Source organism: Physeter macrocephalus, chromosome 18 (genome assembly GCF_002837175.3).
Source record: "Physeter macrocephalus isolate SW-GA chromosome 18, ASM283717v5, whole genome shotgun sequence".
Lineage (NCBI taxonomy): Eukaryota > Metazoa > Chordata > Mammalia > Artiodactyla > Physeteridae > Physeter > Physeter macrocephalus.
This window is the reverse complement of record NC_041231.1, coordinates 36,507,036-36,527,386: the sequence shown is the minus strand read 5'-3', so window position 1 is coordinate 36,527,386 and position 20,351 is coordinate 36,507,036. Positions and strand designations below refer to the sequence as shown.

Sequence of the window (20,351 nt, the reverse complement as noted above, 5' to 3'; positions counted from 1 at the left end):
GCCTGTGCTCCCCAACGGGAGAGGCCACAACAGAGGGAGGCCCGCATACCACAAAAAAAAAAAAAAAAAAAATTAAAAAAAATAAAAATAAAAAAAAAATAAAAAAGGAGAAAAACTCTAATGAAATGGCAAGTTTTGATAATTTTTTCTTAAATTTTAATTCAATACCAGTATATCTTTTTATCAACTTTGGTTGGTAGCCTTCTGAATAACTGGGTATAGAGCTCCTTACTTGTTAAATCTTTCCATTTCTTGTACTAAAACAGTATTCATGCTCTCTTCATATCTCACGGGATACTTGAGTAGTGCCGATTCAATGTCAAAGTCATTTGGTAGCTAAGAGAATAGATTTTAAAGATCACATATTACTCTCAGAATAAATAATTAGTTTCATTCAGCTATAATATCAATTATAGCTAACATTAGGCAATTACTATGTGCCAGGTATTATGCTAACTGCTTTCCAAACATTATCTCATGTAATCCTTACCATTCACTATTAGGTGGCCATCATTATCATTTAAGTACAGAGAGGTTAAGTAAATGCCCAAGGGTATAGAGTCCAAAAGTGGTCTGTTTAAATCCATAGATCTCTAACACTAAGGCCCATGCTCTTTACTACAAGATAGAGTACTATGAAGAAGATATACATTTCTGAAAAGTTGTATAATTTTCTTTTGTAAATTGAATCTTATTTTCCATTAATAAAACTGATTTACCATTTCATAACTCTTTTTATTTATTTCCAATAAATTATCAACTGGCTCAAAATGGATTTGCTTACACCACTATCAAATAATTAATGTGTAAATGTAGCAAGGTTCCAGGGCATAGGGAAAGAGAAGGCCATTGAGTGTCTGATTTCGGTTTTTGTTTTGTTTTGTTTTGTTTTTTTGCGGTACGTGGGCCTCTCACTGTTGTGGCCTCTCCCGTTGCAGAGCACAGGCTCCGGACGCGCAGGCTCAGCGGCCATGGCCCACGGGCCCAGCTGCTCCGCGGCATGTGGGATCTTCCCGGACCGGGGCACGAACCCGTATCCCCTGCATCGGCAGGCGGACTCTCAACCACTGCGCCACCAGGGAAGCCCTGAGTGTCTGATTTCAATGAGGCATCTCAGAGACACTTGAGGAGAAGTGATAAAGGGGACTGTGGGGTTGGTGATCAAGCCCCAAGACAATGGAATTCACACTCTTAAAGGGGCAAAGGAATTTCCCTATGGGGGAACTCCCAAACTAAGAAAGTTGAGTTGCCCAGACTGTCCCCAGGCAATGGTCCTTGGGTGGTACAAAAGAATTCTAAGTCATATTAGGTGGTGTCACTCAAGGCACATTTGGCTCAGCACAAACTTTCTACCCCAATTAAGTCCTATATGCCACTTCCAGGTAACTTCCTGCTAGGGATCTTGTAAGAGCCACCATTTTGGGAGGGCAAGAACCTTGCCCCAAAGAGATAAACCACACAAGAAGAAGGGGCTGAGAGTGAGAAGAGGCAAATGGCAGAAGCAGCAGTCCAGAGGTGGAGGTTGGAGGAGGCTAGTTTGATTTTACCCAGGAGTAGCAGGCAGTGTTGCTCCCTTCTCCTCTCCAGTGGCCAGAGCCAGGCTTAAGGTGAGTAGGCCCTACTTAAGAACTGGTGTAAGGCAAGGGTACCAACTGTGAGAGTAGAGTAGGTGCCATCCGTGGATTTTCAAGGCAGATGGGGTAGGGGTCAGGTTCTGCTCTATCAGAGTGCCTGACACTGAAATATGGGGATAATTATAGTATTTATCCTGGAGGAGAGTTGTGAAGATCTGTGCTTAGGACCATAAAGTCCTCTTAGTAGTTCTTTATTGAATTTAAGACACAGAAAAAAGTGAGAAAAGAGATTATCATTCCACTTTACCAAGAGGGCTAAGTACATTGGGCTGTAGTATGGGGAAAAAAAGGCTGTAGCTGTTAATTTAGTGCTGATCTTATTTCCCTGTGCCTCCTCACTTCTGAAGGTATAGATTAAAAACCATTCCCTCCTTGAACCAGCAAGTTCAGACCATTTCCTCCATTTAAAAAAAGTAGGCCCACCATCTTTATTTAGAAATGATAATAAATCATATATTCAGTAGCTTATCCACAACTGGAGTTACTAAGAACTTACTATTTGCCGGCATTATGCAAAGCACTTTAATTTAATGATCTCCTTAATGTTCACAAGAACCTTATACAGTTGGTACTATTATCACCACTTTACAGATTTGAAAACTAATGTTCAGAAAGGCAAAGTATCTCACTCAAGGTCATAATGCCACTAAATGGAGTTTTCAGATTGACATTTCAGTGCCATTTTGATTTACGTTATATTACAAGTAACATATCTTAAGCTAAACATTACCTTGTTGAGAATATCTTTGGTAATTTCTAGTAGAATCTGGTCAGCACTTCCTGAGGATCCTGTCTGTTTGGAGCCTCCTTGGGTAAGGAGCAAGGACTCAAAGAGGATTTTCGTTTGTTGAAGATCTTTGGAGATATCAACATTTTCATGTAATCCAAATATCTCAGGGTGTTGAGTAAATGGAAGTTTCTACCAGAAAATAGATTCAACAAGCATCACATTTTCACTGGATACGTTAATTCATAAGGTAGACATATGCAGACCAAAAAGAGTTAAAAATCAACTAAACATCAAACAACAGAGGAATCAAACTTTTCCAGTTTTCAGTAACTACTAGAAACAAAATATATTGAAAGCTGATTGAACCATAGTACTTGTCTAATCCTATACATTATGGGGGACTACTTCACTATTTGCTTTTTAGAAAAATCACACTTGAATCTAACCCTATTTTCAGTGATATCAGTTACCTTAATGAATTCAATGTACTCATTATAAGTGCCTTTGGGAGGTGCAAAATAGTTTCCACTGGGAGAAAACTTATAATGAGAGTTTTCAATTATGTGTGGGTTATAAAAGTCAGCCAGCATGGTTAAGAGGAGACGTCTGTCCCAATCATCTGTCACTCTTCCTCCATAGTTACACTCTCCAGTCAGGTAAGAGATAGCTTCAAATGGAATTGTATCATATTCATTTATAAATAACTGAAACAAAGGAAAAATGAAATGAGAAAAACCTTAAAGTATTTCACTTCATTTCCATTTTAAGATGGCCTTAAATATCTATCAATCAATCAATCATCCATCTATCTATACACATGGAAGTGGGGTTGGAAGAATTATCATCATGGTTGTTTTGAAGCCCCATGTCATAAAGGCCCTTATCACAGCACAGAAGCAGAAAAATACAATATTCTGTGGTTGTCTAGTTGGATTAATATATTTGGTAAAACATGACAGAAATAATGGGAAAGTATTGGAGTTGGACAGACCTGAGTTCAAATCTTACCTCAATGGGTAAATTTACTTCTTAGCTTTGGTTTTCTCCAAAATAGGGATAATACCCACCTTACAGGTTTGCTGTGAGAATTAAAATTCATGTAAGTAATGTGCCTAGTTCAAAGTCTGAGCGAGTAGGAATTTATAGCGGACATTTGATCTTTTTTCTTTGGTGGGGGGGCTGCTGACCATCTCATGCATCTCATGTTTCATTGTAAGTCTACAGAAACTGAAAAAGCCGACCACTCACTTTCTCAGCTTCCATTATGGCTAAAGCCTAGGCTTGTGACCTGGGCTTGGAAACTCAGATGTAGCCATCCTAGACTGAACTGGGGTTTAGGGTGCAAAGAAGCAGGAACAGCAAAGAATTTTTTTGATGACATCAGAGAGTGTGCAGTAGACTAGTGTCTGTGTGGCAGTTATTAGAGCTGTGGTGTCTAATATTTAACAAGAGTAGAAAGAATGCTGTTACCAGACATGATACGATTCTGGATATGACTGTGGATGCCTTGGCTCTCCAGCCATCTTGGTGATTCTGTGACCTACCCAATATTCTTTCAATAAATTCCTTTTCTACTGTTTTTGTTGACTGATAGAGCTAAATTGTAGATCTGACTGAGTGGAGGCTAAGAGTAGAGTATAGTGAGGACCTATATAAAGCCAACACTGAGGAGGGCACTGCAAAAAGAAAGAACTAGGGTCCTTGATGGCAACACTTTTGTTGAATCAACCAACTCCAGAGTCTGTCCTTCCTCTGCAACTCTTTTTTATGTGAGATAAAAAGTTTCATTATGGTTTAAGCCAGTTTGAATCAGGTTTCCCATTATTTGCAGCAGAAAAATGCAGATGGAGATTATGCTTTATAAGTCAAAATTATAATTATTAATACCATCTAGCCAACTATTAGTGGTGTTGGGAGAACTGAATAAGTCATTCTAAGCAAAGGGAATTGCCTAGGGCCTGGTACACAGTGATCCTCCATCAGTGTTAGTTCCTTTCTAATTTTACCTGTAGTTGTCGAATACTGATGCGTAAATCTGATTCATTAAATCCATATGGAATATTCCAACCAAGAGGACCAAATTTCTTTCTCTCTTGCACAAGGGCATGAAAAAAACAAACTCCAAACAGCAACTTCTCCCATGCCTTTAAGATAAAAATATGCAACAAGAAAAAATTCTGATCAGATTTCCATTACTAAAATGAGGGGAATTGATGATCTTTCATTATAAGATTCTATGATCATATGTCTCTACAAACTTTTATTTAGAAAGACTATCCGAAATAATGCTTACTATAAAAAGTATTAATCTTATGACTTATCCAAAACCTCCAAGCTAGACAAACTACAATAACATTACACTTTATTAAAATGCAATAGTGCTGGAGAGATATGCCAAGATGGCAGAATAGGAAGACCTTGAACTCACCTCCTCCCTTGATACACCAAAATTACAACTACTTACAGAGCAACTATCTATGAGAACAACCTGAAGGTAGAAGAAAAGATTTTCCACAACTAAAGACATAAAGAGAGAACCACAAGATGGGTAGGAGGATAAGAGACATACTGTAGTCAGGACCCAGGTTTGCTGACCCACAAATGAGAGGAATATCACAATTATAGAGGTCCTCCCCAAGGAGTGAAGGGTCTGAGCCCCACATTGGGCTCCCCAGTGTAGGGGCCCTGCACTGAGAAGACAAGCACCCAGAACGTCAGGCTTTGAAAGCCAGAAGGGCTTATGTTCAGGAGAGCTGGTAGGCTATAGAAAACAGAGACTCCACTCTTAAAGGGCGTGTGCAAAATCTCCCTTAGTACTGATGTTTCCTTCCATGCAGGGAAACTTCAATTAATGTAACACTCCTGGATTTTCTCCATCCTTATACTCACTGGTGGAGGGATGAGTACCTATCTGATGGGTAAATTTGGGAAAAGTCAAGCAAATATGCTTTGCTCAGCTTTTCCCTTTTCTCTCTTAGAAGTGAGCTTCCTGCAGGGAAGGAAGTTTTCCTCTGTTCCTCTGGGTAGATAAATGTACTTAATTCTGGGTTCAGTAATACTAAGCCCTCTTGTTCACAGATGTAAACTACATCTTCCAACCTAGTCCATATCAGTAATTAAGGTTATAATTTGGTTCCCATATGTTTGTACTTTTTCCTGTTTCTTAACTGGTAAGAATTTGGGCAGAGAAAAGGAGTGCTATACTTTATCGGAACTCCTAACGTCCTCAATACCATGTGCAAAACTTTTTTACATACGGATACATTGAAGAGTGTTATTAATATGTCAAAACATTATTACTAGAATTTCCATGAAGGCAGATTTTTTTGGTGATGGCAGTGTCTATTTTACTCTCACTGCATTATATCGTACCTAACAAACATATTTGTTGAAAGAATAAATAAATAATGTTAAAATAGATTACTATTCTTGGGTCTTAATTGTCTAATCAAATGTACTGTTGGACTTTTGTACAAACTAAGAAATATTCATTCATTCAACAAATATTTATTTGAGTATCTACTACATGGGAAGCAGAACACAAACAATTGGGAATAAAATAAGATAGGTACAATTTCTATCTTCTTAGGAAATGCCTAAAGTTTAATATTAAATAAAATATTTATGTTTTCACTATAAAAACACATTTTAAAAGTTCCAGAGGCTGAATATTACCAGTTCCTTTCCCTCGCATCCATTGAAAAACTGAGGATCAGAAACTGGATGAGTGAGATATGATTGGAGGAGATTTAGCCGAAGACCCGTAGGAGGTTCATTAGTCATTTTTACTCCATTCTGTAGAATTGTTACTGGGAACTAAGACAAAATAAAGAGCATTACTCTAGATAACCAACTCAAGTCCTAAAAATACATACACTAGTGGATTAAAAATAGGTATAAGGGAGGACTCCAGAAATATTTTTAAAACCTCTTAAGGTTAAGCATTTAAGATATACAATGTATCAATAACAGATAACCAAATAAATGTACTAAACTCCAAAGGAAATAAATATACTTTTGGAGATGGGTAACTTGTGAGCCATAGCCTAAAGGATGAGTTACAGCCTTCGGGAGAAAAATCTTCACATATTTTTTCCAACATGGGCATCCAGGAGACAGCAAGGTGACAGTTCTGTAGGCAAACCCAAGTTCCTTCCTCTATTGCTGCATTAATCATTTTTGTTGCAATTGGTCCTTGTCCCTGTCCCAGTGAAATAGCTTGAAATTTATTTCCAGACATAGCTTTATCATTTGCAAATTTCAGTAGGCCTAAGAGGGCACAAAAAAAAATGGTTTTACTCTAAAATTATAAAATATGCCTTATATTTCAGTGTATAAGTATTTAATTGTGAAAAATTTTAGTTACCTTTCCTTATAAATACCGAATTTACTGATTTACACTCATCTAAGAAATAGATATTGAACAAGATGATTTATTTATAATTTATTAAGTTGACGTTATGCACTTACTGGCCATGGGATCTGCTCCTGGAGATAACACAAAAATTAAGGGAATGGTGCAATTTGAATCCAAATAACTCTTCGTCAAATCAAATGGTGGAGGCTCTACAAACTTTTTCCCTAATTTGTCAGTTACATAGTTAGTTATGGCTGGAGTTATCTGTTGAAGAGAGAAAAAATACGATCTTTAGAGTAACTTTTATTTCACATAACAACCTTGATTATTACTGAAAACCGACAGAGTAAACTATGAGCCTAATGGATAAGAAAAGCATGCAGCATATCATAGGCAAAGAGCTAATTTTCCTAATATATAAAAGACATCTATAAATTGATGGGACAAGACTAACAATCCAAAAGAAAATGGGCAAAGAAGATAAACAGTTTATAGAAAATGAAATAGAAATGGATCTTAAACATATGAAAAGATGCTCAACCTCATTTAGTATAGCAGAGACTGCAAACTGTCTCCATTCTGTGTCTCCTTTTGGTAACAGAACCCCAAGTTTTCCCAACCTTTCATGCAGCTAGATGTGGCCATGTGACTAAGTCTTGGGCAGAGAAATACAAATAGACATTATATATGGAGCTTCCAGATCCTATTTTTTATAAGGAAACTGTTTGCCTTCAACACTCTCTTTTCCTGTTCAACAGATGTGGTGTTCATGACCCATCTTCAATCTCACTGACAAAGACCACACTTTAGGAGTCTTCTCTAGCATGAGAGAAGGAACTTGAATCTCTGGATGATCTCAAGAACAGAGGTGCCCTGCGAGCCCTCAAGCAATACTCTGGGCTGTTAGGAGAGATAGAGAGATTAACTTCTATTTTATTTCAGCTACTGTATTTTAGGTCCCTTTGTTACAGCAGTTTTGTCTATACCCTAATACTTATAAATAAGAAAAATACAAATTATAATTATACTTAGATACCATTTTTCACCATCAGCCTGTCATATAAATGGGACAAAGATAGCCTGTATGTATTTATCCCTGGATTATTTATTTTTCACAGTAGGCTAAAACCGGTTAACTCAAAAGTCCACTGGCACCAAACTCAGAATGTTACATATTCAACTGTTTTAAACATAGCCCAAATAAGCAGATTTTTAACCATTTAGAGTCTGCCTACTTTTCACCCAACATCTGCTAGCCATAAAAAGATAAGCCCCAGGATATAAAGACCCCAAGACACTGCTGCCCTTCAGAGCTCTGACACAGAGACTCCCAGCCGCCATGCTGATGAATAATGTCACCCAGACACCACACAAGTCCCCTCTCCATTAGGAATTCCCTTGCCTTCACCTCTCCTTTGGAGTTGTGGACCTCCCCTCACTCCCAGCCTCTGGACAGACACCTGCTATGAGGGATTTCTTCCTCCCCAACAAACAAACCTGTCAAAGTAACATCTAATGAAACTCATGTGCGTTACTGCCACCTCGATCAGCCCCAGAATCCTCAACCCCTCTGCACAGATTGGCAAAGATCCAAAAATTTGGCAACACATGCCGCGGAGCAGCTAAGCCCGTGTGCCACAACTACGGAACCTGTGCTCTAGAGCCCGTGAGCCACTACTGAACCCACGTGCCACAACTACTGAAGCCTGCATGCCTAGAGCCCCTGCTCCACAGCAAGAGAAGCCACCACAATGAGAAGCCTGCACACCGCAACGAAGAGCAGCCCCCGCTCGCTGCAACTAGAGAAAGTCTGCATGCAGCAACGAAGACCCAACACAGCCAAAAATAAATAAATAAATAAATAATTTAAAAGTTTGGCAACATACTGTGTGGGCAAAAGTACAGGTAAACAGATATTTTCATACACTGCTGAGGAAGAGCAATCTGGTATAACTTTCATGGAGGACAATTTGAAAGTATACATAAAATTACAGAGGGCAAATCCACTGACACAGCAATTTTGTTCCTAGGAATTTATTCTGATAAATAGTTGCACATGTGAGAAATGACTTTTGAATAAGGTTATTCATTGCAGCATTTTTATAATAGATAATATATAAATATTATAAAGATCCATCAATAGGAACAGGCTAAAGAAACTACTGTACACTCATACAATGGAATACCATGCAATTGTAAAAAAAAAAGAGAACACTATTTATGAATTAGAGAAAAAAGCAATATGCAAAACAGTGGATGCTACCGTTTGTGTTGAAAATAAATGGAAAAAGAATTTATATGTATGTACATTTATATGTGTATAAAAGGACAACAAGAAGCAGATAACATTAACTGCTTGAGAGAAAGGATGATGAATGACTGAGAGATGGAGACTGGAGGCACACTTTTCATTGTATTCATATATTCATGTGATTCAAAACAGTGCATCAGTTTTGAACCACAGGAAGATGTGACTTACTTATAAATTATATTAAAATTAATTAAAAATAAAAGAATGCTGTTCATCAATATTAGCAGCAGAAAAATCAGTACAAAGAGGTATCAGACATTATCTTCTAAATGCCAAACGACTTTCTAAAGGGAAACTGTAGGAATTTGATGGAGAGAGGAGTGATCATCACAGGCTTCTTTGGTCCTGGAAGGTTTGTGAAATACATGGGGAGGAAGGATAGAGACTTCTATATGGGTAATTTACTGTAGTTGTGAGCAATTCTGTAGCTTTAAATAGTAGAAGTTTCAAGGAGAAGAATAGTAGAAGTTTCAAGGAGCTTCTATATGGGTAATTTTGTGTAGTTGTGAGCAATTCTGTAGTTTTAAATAGAAGTTTCAAGCTGAAAGATGTCTGATTAGCCAAGGTAATAAGACTGCAAAGCTGTACTTTTGTCATTATTCTACAGGTATTGACAGGCTCCTGAAGGTTTTTTTTTAAAAAAGAGCTCACAATGACTGCTCTAGCAGCTTTTTATTTCTTTCTTTAATAACTACACATGAGCAATGATGAAATCTTTTTCATTCTTTTACCATTAACACCATGTATAATTTCTACCTAACACAGTAGATATTCAGTATACATTTTTAAGGAAAGGGAGATGCTGAGGACACAGAGACCTTGCTCCGCATTACCCTACGCTCTGGCCAGGGGCAATGCTCCCTGACATGATGTAACTGCAATCAAGTATGATAGTTTTCTATAGAAAAAGTATCTTGTTCCAGTAATTTAACATGAGAAGAAGTTATAAGACTTTTCTATAATATTAAAATATATATTTTAATCCTTCATGTAAGATACTCTAGAGAATAAATTATGGAGACTTAAACAGATCTGGATATGGGCTTTGTGATGATTAATTTTATGTGCCAGCTTGGCTAGGGCACAGTATCTAAATACCTGTTAAGGTATTTTTAAAATAAGATTAACATTTAAATCAGTAGACTGAGTAAAGTAGATTACTCTCCATAATGTGATTCGGCCTCATTCAATCAGTTGAAGGCCTTAAGAGAAAAAAGACCGATTTCTACTGAGGAAGAGGGAATTCTGTCAGTAGACCACCTTTGGACTCAAGCTGCAACATCAGCTCTTCCCTGGGTCTGCAGCCTGCAGATTTTGGACTTGCCAGCTGCTCACAATCATGTGAGCCAATTCCTTAAAATCAACAGAATCCTACTGATTCTGTTTCTCTGGAGAATCCTGACTAACACAAACTTTAACTGAATTTGGTTTAATGCAATTAAATTCAACTCAACTCACAGATATTTAATGAGATGTCCAACCATCTACCAGGTACTGCTTTAAGTCCTGGAGATACTGAACAAAAAAAGATACGGGTCCTGACTTCAAGAAGCTCAGAGTCCAGTGGGAGACCCTAACAAATAAACAGACAATTATTGTGTATTCCAGTGTGGTCAGTGTGGTGTTTAAGCACAGGATCCCAAGCATGGCAGACAAACCAGTAACCCCACACGTGGTACTGAAACAATATCTCCATTGATCATCAGAGAGCCATTCTGTGGAATGCAAATAGGCAGGGGTTTCCCAGATGCAGAGCTACTCATTCTTAAGTTTACCATGAACAAGGGAAGCTATTTGTGATAAAATAATGAATAAAGCACTGTTTTGGCCTTCAAGGGACTTATTTTCTAGTAAAAGGAACATATATATATATACATACAACTATCAGGTAGGAAAGAATGAAGTACATTTTAACAATGTACAAAGGTCTTTGGGAGTTAGAGTAAGGAGAAATGAGATAATGCTCCTTGTGAAACTTTACTAAAAACATAAAATGTAAAAAAAAAAAATAAAAGAAAAGGAAAAAGAAAAGACAGGACCATTGCAATCAATCACTTTCAATAACTTCATTTTATATGTGGTTGTAACTGGAACTCAGAAAGGTGAAGTGACTTACTCAAAGTTTTAAACTACATATATAAGCATAGCTTTTAGTTTTTTGGGGTTTTTTTAACATCTTTATTGGAGTATAATTGCTTTACAATGGTGTGTTAGTTTCTGCTTTATAACAAAGTGAATCAGCTATACGTATACATATGTCCCCATATCTCCTCCCTCTTGCGTCTCCCTCCCACCCTCCCTATTCCACCCCTCTAGGTGGTCACAAAGCACCGAGTTGATCTCCCTGTGCTTCGCGGCTGCTTCCCACTAGCTATCTATTTTACATTTGGTAGTATTTATAAGTTAGCTTTTAGTTTTTTGTTTAAAATTTTTCCTTTCGTAGCACTATAACACTTTTCTCAAGTGTATGAAAATTGGTATCAGCCTATTTATTTCACCTAAAGAAAGATTTTTGTGCATGTTTGAACTAATAAAATTATGACACATTCAAGATTTTCTACTATCTTCTGCTTCTAGTCAATATGGAGGAAAGGGACCAGATTTACCTTCTTGCCATAAAGAACTAAAAAATGGGCAATATTAATGAAACAGCCATTTTCAGACATAAGGCTGTTCAGACAATAGGTGGTACAGGATAGTGATCCCTGATAAAAAAGAAACAAACAAGGTGAGACCTATTATTCCCTTGACTTTCCTCTGGGAGATACATTCCAGACTGTGGAACAAGGAGAGCAACTGAAAGTAGTACAACACAGTGTTGCTGAGTTGGGAAGACAAGAATCAGAGTTCAAGGAGGCTCAGGCTGCTGGAAGTTTCAGAGTTCAAATTTGAAGGGAAGTATCCAGAGAAAGAGCTCAGAAATCTGCATAATATTGTCCTTGTATCTTTGCTGAACACCATGGTATGTATACATAGACCAAGCAAAGAGTGACTGGGGAGCTGTGAACTTGGGATATGAGGAGCTACCAGAGTTCATGAAAGGCTGGGAATCATTCAGGTTCCCAGTAGCCACAATGGAGAGTCCTTGGTGATCACTTGGGGCATTCAGTAAAGGCCCTAGAAGGGCCACACTTTAGCCATGGAACTAAACTATCCATGGAGTAAAGGCTATTCTATACCTGCGCTAACAAATCGTAAAACAATCTTTGAAAGGCAACCTGAATTTAACTGTATAGTCAAAGGGGTAGGTAAACCTTTTCTATAGAGAGCTAGATAGTAAATATTTTAGGTGTTGTGGGTCACATACAATTTCTGCTACTTATTCTTTTTCTTTTTTTAAAAAACTTTACTTATTTTATTTATTTTTGGCTGCATTGGATCTTCATTGCTGCACGTGGCCTTTCTCTAGTGGCGGCAAGCGGGGGCTTCTCTTCGTTGTGGCACGCAGGTTTCTCATTGTGGTGGCTTCTCTTGTTGTGGAGCATGGGCTCTAGGCATGCAGGCTTCAGGAGTTCTGGCATGCGGGCTCAGTAGTTGTGGCTTGTGGGCTCTAGAGTGCAGGCTCAGTAGTTGTGGCACACGGACTTAGTTGCTCCACGGCATGTGGGATCTTCCCAAACCAAGGCTCGAACCCGTGTCCCCTGCATTGGCAGGCAGACTCTTAACCACTGTGCCACCAGGGAAGCCTTATTATTCTTCTTTAAAACAACCCTTTAAAATGCAAAAATCATTTACAGCTCATGGGCTGGACAAAAATAGGTCACTGGCTAGATTTGGCCCAGAGGTGTTGTTTGCTAACCCTGAACTAGCAGAACAAAAGTCAACAATCTTTAAAGGAAGATGACAAAATCAAAATCATAAACAATGTCCAGCATCCAATCAAACATTACTGGGCATGCCAGGATGTGGGAAAATATAATCTATAACCAAGAGTAAAATCATTCAATAGAAACAGATCCAGAAATGATGGAATTAGCAGTCAAGGATTTAAAAACAGTTATTATAATTGTTTTCAAGTATTTAAAGAAAAATATAAACAGAATGAAAAGAGAAATAGAATATATAAAAAAGAAAAAAATGAACGTTCTGTAAATGAAATATACAGTTGCTGAAACAAAAATTAATTGGATGGAATTAATAGCAGATTAGACACTACAAAAGAAGAAATCACCAAATTTAAAGATAGCAATAGAAACTGTCCAAACTGAAGTACAGTGATACAAAGGATTTTAAAATAATTAACAGAGTATCACTCACCTATGGTATAATATCAAGCAGTCTAATGTATATTTAATTGGAATCATGGGAAAAAAATATTTGAAGAAATAATGGCCAAAGTTTTTCTCAAGTTGAGGAAAACTATAAACCTACAGATCCAAGGAACTCAATGAACCCATGTGAGCATCTGAAATAAAGGTTAAAGTACCAAATAACAATAACTTTAAACCTAGTACTTCATAAATGGCAAATTATCTGGGTTCCAAATAGAACACATTTGTCTTTTACCTTATCAGGTCTTAAGCACCGAAGAATTATGATTTTCTGTAGTTCATTTAGCCTCGTATCCATTGGTGCTGGAAATTTAGTATTGTGTGGCTCTTTACTATTGTAGATATCCCGCCATTCAGCTATATTGTCACAAAAATGATTCCTAATGGAAAGAAAAGCTTAATGATTATCGTTTCATTGGGAAAAAATTTTAAAAAGAGATTGTTGAATGAGGAGATGAATCAGAACAGCTATAGAACTATTTTTAAAAAATCACTAGATTAAATTTAAAAATCACTAGATTACAAATTTACCCATCACTATTCAATGCTAAGCCATTGTGTTTAAACAATTACCTGAGTCCTTTGAATGCAGGAAATTCACTTGCACGACAGATTTCCTCCCAGATTTTATCCTGTAGCCAAGTTGGATCAGGATTTTTCTCAGAACTCTTAAGACTTACACCTCCAGTTAAAAGAAACATCAGTTCCTGGTATTCAATCTCTTTCTTTGCCCTGTGTTCCCAAAATAAGGACTGTTGTAAATTGTTGTTTTAAAATTGAATGAAGTCAATTTCTGCTTATATAGCCTGGATAAAACAATCAGAACTGACCTACCCTACTGCTATAAACAACTAGAAACGAAAAAAAAATTAAAGAAACAATTTTTTTAGAAATTATAATAGCTAGTGCAGGACTGTGTTCCATGAAAAAAAGGGAGACAAGGTGATCCCCATGATTGCCTCAGCTAACCGCCTGGAGGCACTTTTCAGACTACAAAGCATGAGGGTAATCAAATCAGAATCTAGGAGTACTGCTGAGTTGAAGAGACAGAGATCAGAGTTAAGGAAGGCTAAGGGCAGAGTATTTGTGGGCAGAGTACCAGAAGGGAGGGAAATACATGGACGAAGAGCTCCAGAAATCTGCATACAAATCCTCTTGATTCTATTGCTAAATGCTGAGTTATGTATGAGTATAAAACCCCAGGAGGCCAGGCAAAGAATATCTGGGGAGCTGCAAACTAAGTAGCTACCAGAGCTCACACAGGACTGAATATATGAGTTATTGCCAACTAGAGTTGAATCTTTATTGAACACCAGAGGAATTCAGTGGTGACACTGGAGATACTTTAGTAGTGAAGCTAACCTAGCTGTAGAATAAAGTCTACTCTAAAACTGTCATAAGAAATCTTAAAAATAAGACTTGAAGAGATCAAACAAATTCAGTATAATTTAAGTACCTGCAAAAGTAAAGTCTAGTGCTCTTTAAAGGAATAAAAAAAAAAAAAAGACACAGCACTTACCGATGTAAAATTCACAACATCCATAACCAGGAGAAAAGTCAGTACATAGATACAATGTAGAAGTGATAGAGATGATGTAACAAGCAGATAAGAATGTTAAAAGAGCTATTATAAACATGCTGAAGGAGTGAAAGCGAAACATGAACATAATGAAGAGAGAAGTGGGCAAAATAAAAAATAACCAAATGAAGATTCTAGAGATAAAAAATTAAAATCTGAAAGAAAAATTCACTGACTTTTTCTCAGATTTACAGAAATTGAAAGTATGCATTACCAGTAGACCTACACTATAAGAAATGTTCAAGGAAATTTCAGGTAGATGGAAATTTGAATCAACAAAAAAGAATAAAGAGCATCAGAAATGGTAACTAGTAGATAAACATAAAAGACATTTTTCTATTACTTATGTCTCTTTTAAAAGTAATTGACTATTTATAGCAAAATAACAACGTGCTGTGGGCTTTATAACATATATACAAGTAAAATGTATGACAATAAAACAAAAGCTATGAGGGGAAAGATAAAAGTATACTGTTTTCAGTTCTTATATATATATATGAAATAGTATAATTTTACCTGAAGATAGACTATAATAAGTTCAAATGTATACTATAACCCTAAACAAATCACTAAAATAATAAAACATAAAATTATAGCTAATAAGCCAACAAAGGAGATAAAATGGAAGCATAAAAATACTCAATTTAAAGAAAAATAGATTTATAGAGACGTGGATGAACGTAGAGACTGTCATACTGAGTGAAGTAAGTCAGAAAGAGAAAAAGAAATATCGTACATTAACATATATATGTAGAATCTAGAAAAATGGTACAGATGAACCAGTTTGCAAGGCAGAAATAGACACACAGGCGTAGAGAACAAATGTATGGACACCAAGGGGGGAAGGGGGGTGGGATGAATTGGGAGATTGGGATTGACATGTATACATTAATACGTATAAAACAGATAACTAATGAGAACCTGTTATGTAAATAAATAAATAAATAAAAATAAAACCCACAGGTTAAAAAAAATAAATATAACAGACATTAAGTTCCCCAAAAAAGAGAATAAAGAAAAATAGAAAATGAGGAAACATGCAACAAAGAACAGATGGGCAAAACAGAAAATAAATCATAAGATGGTAGATTTAAACATAACTCTATCTATTTTCTCATTAAATGTAAATAGTCTAAACAATTTCATTAAAGGTAGTGATTATCATATTGGATAAAACAAGTAAGACCTAATTACATGCTGTCTATAGACACAGTTTAAATATAAAACAAATAGGTTAAAAGTAAAAGTATGGAAAAATATATACCATGCTAACACTATTCAAAAGAAAGCTGGAGGGGCTACAATAATATCATACAAAGTAGATTTCAGAGCAATAAATATTACCAGGGACTTTAAAAAGTCAAGTCAATTTATGAAGAGGACATAACAGTCCTAAACATTTATACATCTAATAACAGAGCATCAAAACACAAAGTAATATTGATAGAACTGCAAGGAGAAGTCTCTATATTTAGAGATTCCAACTCTCTCTCTAGAACTGAACAAGTAGATAGAAAATCAATAAAGATATAGAAGATATATGGACCATCTTGACCTCCTTGACATTTTAGAACATTCCACCCAAGAACAGCAAAATACACATTCTTTCCAAGAGCACATAGAACATTTACAAAGATGGATCATATTCTGGGCCATCTAATGTCTCATTCATAAAATTTCTGGAACAGGAATAACTATAGAGACAGAAAGCAGATCAATATTACCTGGGGCTGGAAGTAAGAGCAGGAATTGACTAAACTGGCAAAAGGAAACTTCTGGGGATGATGGAAGTGTTCTAAAACTGGATTTTGGTGATGGTTGCACAATTATATAAATGTACTAAAAATCATCTAACTGTATTCTTACAATGGGGGAATTGCATAATGTGGCAATTATACCTAATAAAACTGAAAAAAGAGGATATCTCTATTGAGTGACTTCCATTTATATTAATAGAAAAAGGTGCAAAAGAACATTTACAGTGTATTCCCTTTGTGTAAGAAAGGAAAATAAGAAAAACATAAGCAAATTTATATAAACACACAGACACACACTTCACAAAAATTTACTCGAAATGGATCATAGACCTAAATGTAAAATGCAAAACTATAAAATTCCTAGAAGATAACATAGGAAAAAATCTAGGAGGCTTTAGGTATGGCAATAACTTTTTAGATACAACACCAAAGGCACGATCCATGAAAAAAAGAATTGATAAGGTGGACTTCATTAAAATTTAAAACATTTGCTCTGCAAAAGACAGAGAATAAGAAGGCAAGCTACACACTAGGAGAAAATATTTCCCAAAGACGTATCTGATAAAGGACTGTCATCCAACTCAACAACAAAAGATGAACAACCAAACTGATTAATAAATGGACAAAAGACCTAACAGATGCCTCACCAAAAAAGATATAAAGATACCAAATAAACAAGTGAAAATATTTTCAATATTATATATCATTAGTGAATTGCAAATTAAAACAAGATTACACTACGCATCTATTAGATGGTGAAATCCAGAACACTGACAAGACCAAATGCTGGCAAGGTTGTGAAGCAACAGGAACTCTCATTCATTGCTGGTAAAATGCAATGGATTAAGGAATGTAAACTATATGCTTGTTGAGCCTCTTCTGGGATCTGTGATGCAGAATGGGTTTAGACTTTCACTTAGGACCCATTTTCAAAGTAATTTTCACAGAGAAAATATTAGTCAAGAAGGAAAATCTTTTAATATTTTAATGGTCCCATGAGTGAGAAAATAAAGGTGCTCCTTCAGCACCTTCCCCTGCCCAATATGTTCTGGCCCCTGAGTTTTTGCTTTTTCCAGTGTGTGGGTCAGTTTCAACATTCAGGACGCCAAGGACCACAAGCCAAGATTCCTAAAAATGCTGAGGTGCTGCATGGAATCTCTTGGAAGACAGTTTCTTATAAAACTAAACATACTCTTACCCATGATCCAGCAATCACACTTAGTATTTAACCAAATAAGTTAAAAACTTATGTGCACACAAAAACCTGCAGTTTTATTCATACTTTTCAAAACTTGCAAGCAACCAAGATGTCCTCCAGTAGGTGAACAGATAAACTACAGTACATCCGGACAATGAAATATTACTCAGTGCTAAAAAGAAATGAACAATCAAGCCATGAAAAGACATAGAAGAATCTTAAATGCATATTATTAAGTGAAAGAAGCCAATCTAAAAACTCTATTTCTTTCTTTTTTTTTTTTTTTGGCCATGCCACACGGCTTGCAGGATCTTAGTTCCCTGACCAGGCTGGCAGTGAAAGCGCCGGGTCCTAAGTGCTGGACTGCCAGGGAATTCCCTGAAAACTCTATTTCTTGATCTGAGTGGTAGTTATGCAGATTTTTGCTTTGTACGAATTTACCAAACTGTACCTGAACATTTTGTGAGCTTTTCTGTATGATCCAAATTTTAAAAATCAAACATCAAAACATCAATACTACTATAGAGAAATGTACAAGTAAAATCATGAATTATGCAGAGCTAAAACATGATATCCTTCTGTGAGAAGCCATTGATTAGGTTTTCCAGGCAAGTTTTTAAAATAAAGAAAAAGCAAGTAACTTACAAAAGAAGATTGGCACATAATAAAAAAGAAAACAATAGCTTGTCCTTCTCAAACAGTGACCGGCATATATTACAATATAAGTTGTATGTGAAGTGGTCATTTAAATATCGTAGGCGCTTTTCCAAAATTTTGGATTTGTTACTGAAAGGTTAAAAAAAAGGAAAATATATTGAGTCAAGTAAAACTAAGAAAAAATAAGTAACATATGAATTAACATACAAGTTGTTTTTATTTTATCAAAATAACCACTGTTAAAAATATGAAACTACACACACACACACGTGTGCGTATATTGGGCTCACCAAAAAGTTCATTCAGGAAAAAACCCAAACGAACTTTTTGGCCAGCCCAATAAAAATGGTGACATCTGCGTAAGCTCTCTGGATTGTACCAATGTGAACTTCCTGGTTGTGATATTGTACTATAGTTATATAAGATATTATCGTTGGAAGGGAACCCTCATGCACTATTGGTGGGAATGTAAATTGGTGCATAGTCCCACTATGAAAAACAGTATGGGAGTTTCTCAAAAAAATAAAAATAGAACCACCATACAATCCAGCAATGCCACTTCTGGGTATTTACCCCCCACAAAACTCCAAAAACACTAAGTCAAAAAGATATATGCACCCTATGTTTACTGCAGCATTATTATTTTTTTAAGTGAAGTATAGCTGATTTACAATATTGTGTACATTTCAGGTGTACAGCACAGCGATTCAGTTATACATTTATATATATACATATAAATCTATATATTCTTGTTCAGATTCTTTTCCCTTATAGGTTATTACATAATATTGAGTATAGTTCCCTGTGTTGTATAGTATGTCCTTGTTGGTTATCTATTTTATACATAGTAGTGTGTATATGTTAATCCCAGTCTCCGAATGTATCCCTCCCCTGACTCCTGTTTTCCCCTTTGGTAACCATAAATTTGTTTTCTGTGTCTGTCTCTTTCTGTTTTGGAAATAAGTTCATTCGTGTCTTTTTCTTTTTCTTTTAGATTCCACATACAAGCGATGTCATATTTGTCTTTCTCAGTCTGGAATACTTCACTTAGTATGAGAATCTCTAGGTCCATCCATGTTGCTGCAAATGGCATTATTTCATTCTTTTTTTATGGCTGAGTAATATTCCACTGTACATATATACCACATCTTTTTTTCTCTCTTCTTTTTATTAATGTAGTATATCATATTGTTTCAAATTATGGTTTTCTCTGGATATATGCCCAGGAGTGGGATTGCAGGACCACATGGTAGTTCTATTTTAAGTTTTTTAAGGAACCTCCATACTGTTCTCCATAGAGGCTGTACCAGTTTACATTCCCACCAACAGTGTAAGAGGGTTCCTTTTTCTCCACACCGTCTCTAGCATTTATTATTTGTAGCCTTTTTGATGATGACCATTCTGACTGGTGTGAGATGATGCCTCATTGTAGTTTTGATTTGCATTTCTCTAATAATTAATGATGTTGAGCATCTTTTCATGTGCCTTTTGGCCATCTGTGTGTCTTCTTTGGAGAAATGTCTATTTAGGTCTTCTGCCCATTTTTTGATTGAAATTTAAGTGTCCATCAATAGATGACTGAATAAAGAAGATGTGGTATATATACACAATATATACTTAGCCATAAAAAAAGAAAATTTGCCATTTGCAACAACATGGAAGGAACTAGAGTGTATATGCTAAGTGAAATAAGTCAGATAGAGAAAAATATCGCATGATCTCACTTATATGTAGAATCTAAAAAACAAAACAAATTAACAAACAAAACAACACAGAAACAGATTTATAGATACAGAGAGAAAACTGGTGGTTGCCAGAGGGGATGGGGTGGGGGCCATATAGGTGAAGGGGATTAAG

At 36.2% G+C, this 20,351-nt stretch overlaps 1 protein-coding gene across 1 annotated transcript in view; it reads right to left on the bottom strand.

The window, feature by feature from the left end:
• Positions 1-20,351, bottom strand: part of DNAH12 (dynein axonemal heavy chain 12) — a 233,836-nt gene that overhangs the window by 16,793 nt on the left and 196,692 nt on the right. Inside the window, exons 60-69 of the mRNA XM_024123804.3 lie at positions 18,483-18,623; positions 13,877-14,035; positions 13,539-13,683; positions 6,835-6,985; positions 6,380-6,633; positions 6,040-6,180; positions 4,371-4,508; positions 2,835-3,068; positions 2,365-2,553; positions 233-336 (exon numbers count right to left, since the gene is read on the bottom strand). Coding sequence (XP_023979572.1) covers positions 233-336; positions 2,365-2,553; positions 2,835-3,068; positions 4,371-4,508; positions 6,040-6,180; positions 6,380-6,633; positions 6,835-6,985; positions 13,539-13,683; positions 13,877-14,035; positions 18,483-18,623 — 1,656 coding nt within the window. The remainder of the gene's footprint in view (positions 1-232; positions 337-2,364; positions 2,554-2,834; positions 3,069-4,370; positions 4,509-6,039; positions 6,181-6,379; positions 6,634-6,834; positions 6,986-13,538; positions 13,684-13,876; positions 14,036-18,482; positions 18,624-20,351) is intronic.